The 8,119-nt window shown below is 35.0% G+C and overlaps 1 protein-coding gene across 1 annotated transcript; it reads left to right on the top strand.

Annotated features, from left to right (window-relative positions):
- Positions 1 to 3,882: 3,882 nt before the first annotated feature.
- Positions 3,883 to 6,677, top strand: LOC143621618 (B3 domain-containing protein At5g42700-like). Its single transcript, XM_077092978.1, has 5 exons — positions 3,883 to 3,934; positions 4,017 to 4,176; positions 5,778 to 6,084; positions 6,162 to 6,278; positions 6,472 to 6,677. The coding sequence occupies exons 1-5, from the start codon at positions 3,906 to 3,908 to the stop codon at positions 6,600 to 6,602; spliced, it is 744 nt and encodes a 247-aa protein (XP_076949093.1). The 5' UTR covers positions 3,883 to 3,905; the 3' UTR covers positions 6,603 to 6,677.
- The last annotated feature ends 1,442 nt before the right edge of the window (positions 6,678 to 8,119 follow it).

Genomic DNA, 8,119 nt, shown 5'->3' with positions numbered 1-8,119 from the left:
AAACTAGGATCGTCCTGATTCATGAACCTGTAGTTTATGGTTCAGACTAAGATCCGCCATTTTATATAAATATAAATCATAGCGTTTGAGTCAATCTGGTCCAAAACTACACACATTATAAGTTATAACTGCTTTAAAACATCATAACAAAAGTTCTAGAATTGTAAAGAGTAAGGGAGAATAGATCTTACAAGATGCATAATGGTTTTGGCCTTTGGGTGAATCTTAACAAACCCGTCTCTTTGATTCTCTAAGAAACGGGTTGATTTGGGTTAAAAAAATACTTCCAGATTGGTTCACTTAAGTCAAACTCAAATTATACTTACGCAATTTGTGCTCAAATTACACATTATTTTTATTGAGCTTAAAACAAGTCCAAACGGGTTATCACCACCCACCGCCATTGTTTACCGCTAGCATCTACTCGCAGTTGTCAAAGCCACCATCAACAACACCATGATCGTGCCACCACCCCCACCTGCCACCACCTTCGCCATTGCGGAGCAAAACAAACGTGTTTTGAGAATTTGTGGAATCGATTCAATATGAAGCAGCTAGTGCTGAATTCGTGGGATATGTAGCATAAAACAATCGATCAATCATGAGAATGCGAATTGAACTGCATTACTTTTGGAATAAGAAGATTATGTAGGGTTTCTCTGATGGATTGCGAACTGGATCGAATATACCTGATGTCGGGTTTTAGAACGTATAGTTTATTCAGATTTTTTGGGTTGACCCGAAACCATTAAAGCAAGACCATCAACCGACCCAAACTACTACCACGATGGATCTACCGTTTCTTAATTCTAAACTTGTTGACAATTTTATCAAAACGGAATGAAAATAATAAATCTAGTATTGTTACAAGAAAATGAATATATAATTAGCATGTATAATTATTTAATTGCATGAGACAAATAACATGAATATAAAATGTTTTTTTATATTCTTAAAATTGACGCCTAAAAAACAAAGTCAAAGAGCAAATAGCCAAAAAAAAACTGATAAAAGTCATAGGACCACTAAAATACCTAACAGGTACGCAAACCTAACATCACGGCGCTTATAATAGGATTTAGTAGTGAATTTACGTCAATAAGAAAGACAACGCCGCTAGACCTTTTTAAATTGCAAAACACCATATTAAAACTTATTTTAAAAAGCAATAATAGGACAATATAGCGTCATCCACGATTGGATATCTACATGTCATTTTTAGGCTTGTAAAAGAACCAAATGAACACGAAAGCAAGCATGTTCGTGTTCGTTCGTTTAACTTTAACGGAACATAAACTCGAACACGAAAATATAATCGAACAAACTCTTGTGTCCATTTTTGTTTATTAAGAAAACGGCCATGTTCGTATTCGTTCGTTTAAAACTTAAAAGAACAATTCATGAACGTAATCGAATACAAATGAACAAAAACAAACAAAAGTAAATTAAGATAATATACCAAGCATAAACGAATACAAATGAACATAATTGAACACACCTAACCAAGTATATATATACATATAATTTAAAGAGCCTTATTTATGTTTATATTTATATAAATATAACTACTTACATATTTATTATTTTAAACGAACATACATAAACGTAAACGAACGAACATAAACGAACGTTGTGAACATATAAATGAACAACGAACAAAACATATGTTCATGTTTGTTCTTTTAATTAAATGAACAAATCATGTATGTTCGTTTATTAAATAAACGAATTTTCCACCGACCATGGTTGGCTCGTAGGACAATGAAAACAAGTTAGGGCTTTAGACCAACACTTAGTTAAGGCCTCCAAGTCCAAAAAAAACATTATATATAGATATATTATAATGAGTAAAATAAACTCAAAGTAATGTATTGGTGTTGTGGTAAGCTTGGTTGTTACTAAAGTATAGGTTTGAGTTCTAAACTTGTAATAAGCAACTTTTTTTCTTAACAATTGTCAAGAAAAAAGCCCCAAAATCTTGTTTCAATTTAGGCCTCCACATTCGTTGAGCCGGCCCTGCCACCGACCAGCTCATGAATGCTCTGTTCGTTTCAGGCCTGCTCGTTTTAACCCGAAGTGCTCTCAGCCGAACCCATTCTCACATAGGGCTAACAATTTAGACACAATACACGAATACACGACACGAACTTACACGACTTTAACAGGTATCATGCATTACCTTAACATGTTTCGTGTACTAAACAGGTAGACACGAGACGACCTGTTAATTTTCGGGCCTAAATAAGTAAAATACTCGTTTACCTGTTAAGTACCCGTTAGTACCTAATTAGATTTTTTTATAAATAAAAATATATAATAATATAATATGATATATACCTTAGATAGTTAACGCTAAATTTTATACCAAACAATTAAATTCGACGCATATCATTCCAATCTAACATCAAGCAGGCTGCGCACAAACCTTCTCTGATTCTCCCTCTTTGGATCTTGGGTAGTCCGTGGTTTCCCTCCACATCTCCTGTATTCACAGCCCTTCAATTCTCCTGTCTACCTCTCCATATCTCCGATTCTCCGGCAGTTTGGTCTCCTTGCACTTGCAGCGGCGCCAACGGTATTAACAGATTCGTGTCTTAGACTCTTAGTGTGTATACATGGTATTAACAGGTTCGTATTCGGGTTTGGGATTCAGATACACGATAAGTCTTCGTGTCGTGTATAGGTATACATATTTCATGTTCATATCTTATCGTGTACGAGAATCTGACCCTCAACTTGCGGAGCTTACATAGCAATAATGGTTTCAAATTGGTGTGTCCAAATCCTAAATCACCTGCCACATGACTGGACATCCCTGCTTAATACTTAAATCGTACCTGTCTTTTGTCTTTCGGCTAAACAACAAAAGTCGCACACCAAACGACACCAATTATCAATTTTATTCCTAACAAGCAATCCTCCACTACCTCCTTTCATATTCAAATGCTTGTTTTTCCTCTGCTTTTTTATGGATTCTTTTCAACGTTCAGATGAACCAAAACATATCTTTACACAAAACTAGGAAGACCACTTATAAACATCCGTGGGAAGCTAAATCTGAGGATAAACAGGTCACAAATCGCTTCTGTTTTACTTTAAACTATATTAACACTGTGTTTCCGAATTTCATTTAAAGGGGGGAAAGAAAGGAAAACGAGGGATGAAAAAATTTATTGTGTTCCCGAGTTTCATTTAAGGAAGGAAAGGGAAGGAAAATATAAAAAGGGTGTTACCGAGTTTCATTAAAGGAAAGAAAAGGAGGGGAGGGGTGAGAAAATAAGGAGTAAAATAAGAAAAATTGTATCATTCCAAATTGAAAAGATTAGGAAGGAAAGAAAATTAAAGAGAAAGAGGTAATGCCAAAAGAAAAGATAAGAAGAGAAAATTTTCTTTTTCTTCCCTTTCTTTTCATAAATGAACTCGGGAACACAGCGTAAAGGATACGGCCCACAACCGGCCCTAAGCCCGGCCCGTTTGAGATTTCTTGTTTACAAAGTTATAAACCCTTGTTTAGTTTCTATATATATCATGTTATGTATTTGGTAAACGTCAACCGTGGACGTTGGTCAGTTTAGAGTTTAAACCAAACCACGTTAAATCGTTGTGTTTGCTTATTTGCTTTCGGTTTAGACCAAACCACGTTAAATGGTTGTGCTCGCTTATTTGATTTCGTGTTTGTGTTCGGTTTCGTGTGTGCTTTAGTCCTAACATATGTGCCCATGCCCCCTTCAAATTCATCATTCGTTGATGTTTGCTTTTGATGTGGTTTATGCAATAGAATCTTAATTATTTATAGCAACTGTTTGGATCTTAACTATGCTTACAACCTTGAATGAATTAGAATTTTATATTTTATAATTTTACAACTTTTGAAGCCCTAATTTATTTATTTATTTTAACAGATTATGCCAAGCAAGCCCCAGAAATCTTCAGGGTTAGTGACATCATATGTATGATTATTCGAGTACTTTCTCTATAAACCTTAATGACTTGAGTAATTTTGTCATGTTATATAGCAAAGGTAAAAGAACACGGGTGTGTGATATTTACAACGATGCCGAGGATCAATATATGTGTTTGGAGAGAGCAGGAATACTATTGGAACGTTTAGATACCGCGTTACCTATGTTTGTCAAATGTATGCTCCCGACCAACGTTCTCTACAGTTTTTGGTTGGTAAGCAACGAGTACTTAAACTACAAATTAGGGGGGTGTTTGGCCTAGCTTTTTTAACAAAGCTTTTGGCTTTTTTTTTTTTTACAAAATAAGCTTAACTGGTGTTTGGTTTAGCCTTTTAATCTTATGCTTATAAGCTAATCTGAAGAAGCTTATATGAAGATGGTTTTTTAGCTTATTTGAAGAAAGGGGTAGCGGCGCAGCTTGTTGCCCGCTTGCCTTCTGTTTCGATGTAATCCAATAAACGATGAAAAAAGAATTTGAAGAAACTTATTTGTGTAAGGGTGTAAGTTACTCATTTACCCTCAAATGGTGGTGGATTAATAATTATTGAAGCAATTTATTAATGTAACAAATTAAAGAATGGTGGATTTAACAACTTATTATCAACTTGTTGAATATAAGCTAATCCAAACACTTAAAAAAAGCTTATCAAATAATAGAAAATAAGCTATAAGCTACTTTGAAATATAAGCATAAGCCAAAAAATCTAGGCTAAACACCCCCTTAGATACTAGAGTTATAAAATGGCCCCGCTGGGTAACCGGTCAAAATGGGTTATCTTGTACAGGTTGACCCTAAACACGTTTTTGTCATTAAAGAATTTCTTGGAAAAGATGATTAAAGAGGTTGTATGGGTTAACACTTTCCATCCATTGTGTCCATTTTGGCCTGTTTCATTTTTAGCTACTTTTTATTTTACCCGTTGAAGATATAACATTAGCGAATTGCCTGTTTTTATAAATAGTCGGGTCAAAAGTTACTACCTCTCTAGATCTGAGAGGTAGTAAAATGGGTAGTTATGTATGGTCTAAAACGGGTTGGGTCGACCCTACACATGTTTTTGTCGGTTGACCATTAACGAGCTTTTGTAAAAGTACGTTTAACGAGTTTCATGAAAATAAATTGATTAAAGATGTTGCGTGCATCAACACTTTCCACCCATTCAATCCATTTTGGCCCGTTTCATTTTTCGCTACTTTTTTATTATGCCCATTTAACTCGTGAATGATTTAGCATAACCTAAATTACCTATTGTATAAAGAAATGGGTCAAAACTCAAAAGTTGCCACCTCTATAGATCTTAGAGGCGGTAGAATGGGCCAGCTGGGTAACCGGTCAAAATGGGCAATCTTGTATGTGTTGATCCTAAACATTAATTCAATCCATTTTGACCCGTTTAACTTTTAGCTACTTTTTATTTACCCGTTTGACCCATTGAAGATGTAATATTACCCAAATTGGCTATTGTACAAATTAAAGGGTCAAGAGTTGGTATCTCTATGGATTCATGGATCCTAGAGGTGGTAAAACGAGTTAGGTAGCCAATCAAAATGGGTAATCTTGTATGGATTTGAAATGGGTCGGGTTGACCCTAAACAAGAATTTAATCCATGTAGACTCGTTAAAGTTTTAGCTACCTATAATCATACCCATTCAACCCGTTAAAGATATAATATTACCCAAATTGACTATTCATATGAAGTTTGACTATTGTATAAGTTAACGAGTCGAACCCCGTTGTATACCCTCTACAATATTTCAACAAGTTCAATTTCTATTCGTAATACTAATAATTAATCGAGTTTTCATGATCACAGATTCTTCCAAAGAAATTTTGTATCATGCACTTACCAGAACATGATACAACTGTTACTTTGGTGGATGAGTTTGGAAAGGAGTTTGAGACAAAGTACTTGAAGGCGAGGTGCGGCTTAAGTGGCGGTTGGAGAGGATTTTCAATTGCTCAAAAGTTACTACAGGGTGATATTTTGTTGTTTCATTTAATTGGAAGCAGCAAGCTACAGGTGCATATAGTAAGAAGATACGGTTTAGAAGCGGTAGAAGCAGCTGTTTGTCTAATGGAAATGCTCCCCCGGGTTAAAAGAACACGGTCGTTGACCTCGGGTAAATAACTATATAAACACTTTCAATTTTCCTTACGGATTTTGCAACTAACTTCCGTTATGATTAAATATTATTAGAGAAATCTAAGCGTGACAAGATAAAGAAAGGAAAGAGGACCAAGAGATGCCCGAAGAAGTGTATTACGGGCCCACCAAATTGGCGTCTCGCCCAATTGGATACCAATGTTGTTGAAGGTATTTAGCGACCGGTTTTACTTTTACTTTTCAGCTATAGTGGTAGTTTTGACCCGTTTACTTATAACTGAGTTGATTTGAGATTTGTTATATATGAAATGAGCTAAATGGGTTGACTCTACCAACAAAAATAATAACTTGTAGTGTATATCACATATTATACATGATGTCAACTAATGCAATCTACTTGTAGGGTCCACGAGTGACGAGTCGCAACCTGACCCTGACCAGCGTGGCTGCGATGCACCAAATTTGTTGTATGATAATGGAATCAATTGTGGGTCAGCTGCCCAAAGGATATGTAGTCCTAATGTTGCAAACTAAACACAAAGCTACATTCATGATAGAAAATTTTCCAGTTTTAATTGGAATTTTTTTTAATTTTTTGAAAAAGAAAGTGCAAGTACGAAGAAAGCAAAACAAAGGGTTGGATTTGAAAGTGTAGTAGCTTCTATAGCCATGTTTATGTAGGAACTTGGATTCAGTTTTGGCCTTTGTATCATGATGTAGTTAATAGAGTTAAACTTAGGTTCAAAGTTGAAACCGGTAGTTATGGACGTGGGGCCTCTCTTTTTGTGTGTAGTTATGCAAATACTGTAGTACTGGATTTTCGGTTAATAACTGAACTACTTATTTGTTAACGCGGTCAAAACCAATTATTTTAATAACTGGTTTTGATGTGTAAAATCTTTAACTTGTGTAATTGGGTAGGTTAACAACCTAAACGGTTAATCAGTGGCAGGTTATAATGAGAAATTTTTGATAAAAACGCTAGTCTTGTTTTTTTAACTCTTTTTAAAACTCGATTTTAAAAGGAAGTTAACTATGCAAGTAAAGAGTTAGATTGATATGGGTGACAAATTTATTGAGGTTGGATGTTAACTAATCAACTCTACGACATCTACTTGATTCTTATTCATGTGGATGTTAAATATAAGTGAACTTAAAGAGATTTTACTTGAGGATTGTTTGGTAGCCTCTAAATGATTCCATTAAAAGGTTACCTCAAAATCGGTTAGCACCAAAGTATGTTCGGTTTACAAAAAGGATGCCTGTGAAATAGTCATGAAGCTTCTTACTCGAATAGATTTATAAACATGTTGAATGAGGCATCTGAATCATGCAACTCTCTTAATAGTTTAGGCAGTGGTTTTCAAACAGCCCTTTGTATATAAGAACGTTTAGAGCAAAATGATGAGGAATGTTGTGAAACTAGCCTAATAGCAAAACAATAAGAGATAGACATGGGGAGAAAGAGAGGGATTTCATTCATTATGTATATTGAATACAATGAGATACAAGTGATATTTATAGGAGATGAATACTTGGGGAATAAGCTAATCTATATTAGGTATTGATAACCATAATATTAATATATTTATAACACTCCCCCTTGGTTATCAACTTAATACGCTTGGAGATGCTGCCTCATTAAAACCTTGCTAGGAAAACCCAGTGGGACAAAACCATAGCTAAGGGAAAAAGAGTGCAGCGCGTGTTGTCTCCCCCTGATTTATATATCCGTTAAAATGGTAAATATCGATCTTCTGTGAAAGCTACAAAACTTTTGTACTCAATCATTTGTGCCTTTGTCCCTTGACATGCGAATTGTTAAGTTGAACAATGTTGCATGATCTTCACGTGAAAACTTTTGTTGTGTCATCTCGTAACCATATACTATTGTATTGATACCCTGTTGTGTTTCTCTGCATGACAAGACTAACAAAACTTGTTTTGATGGGTTAGTAAAATATAAACGCATATCTTTCATACCTAAAATATATGTTTTAACCCATTCCGATGTCTCCTAGCTAGACACATGCCGATAAATATAAATAAAG

This window comes from Bidens hawaiensis, unplaced genomic scaffold (genome assembly GCF_021521415.1).
Source record: "Bidens hawaiensis isolate Kalapana, Puna unplaced genomic scaffold, B.hawaiensis_p1.1 tig00002922_1, whole genome shotgun sequence".
NCBI classification, from domain to species: domain Eukaryota; kingdom Viridiplantae; phylum Streptophyta; class Magnoliopsida; order Asterales; family Asteraceae; genus Bidens; species Bidens hawaiensis.
This window is presented reverse-complemented; position numbering and strand designations above follow the sequence as displayed.

What these genes read in the sequence shown, in the direction of transcription:
- LOC143621618 (XM_077092978.1), top strand. Translation starts at nt 3,906, where the DNA reads ATGCCAAGCAAGCCCCAGAAATCTTCAGG. An exon ending in TTCTCTACAGTTTTTGGTTG is followed by an intron (nt 4,177 to 5,777) that starts GTAAGCAACGAG and finishes TCATGATCACAG; the next exon opens with ATTCTTCCAAAGAAATTTTG. An exon ending in GGATACCAATGTTGTTGAAG is followed by an intron (nt 6,279 to 6,471) that starts GTATTTAGCGAC and finishes ATCTACTTGTAG; the next exon opens with GGTCCACGAGTGACGAGTCG.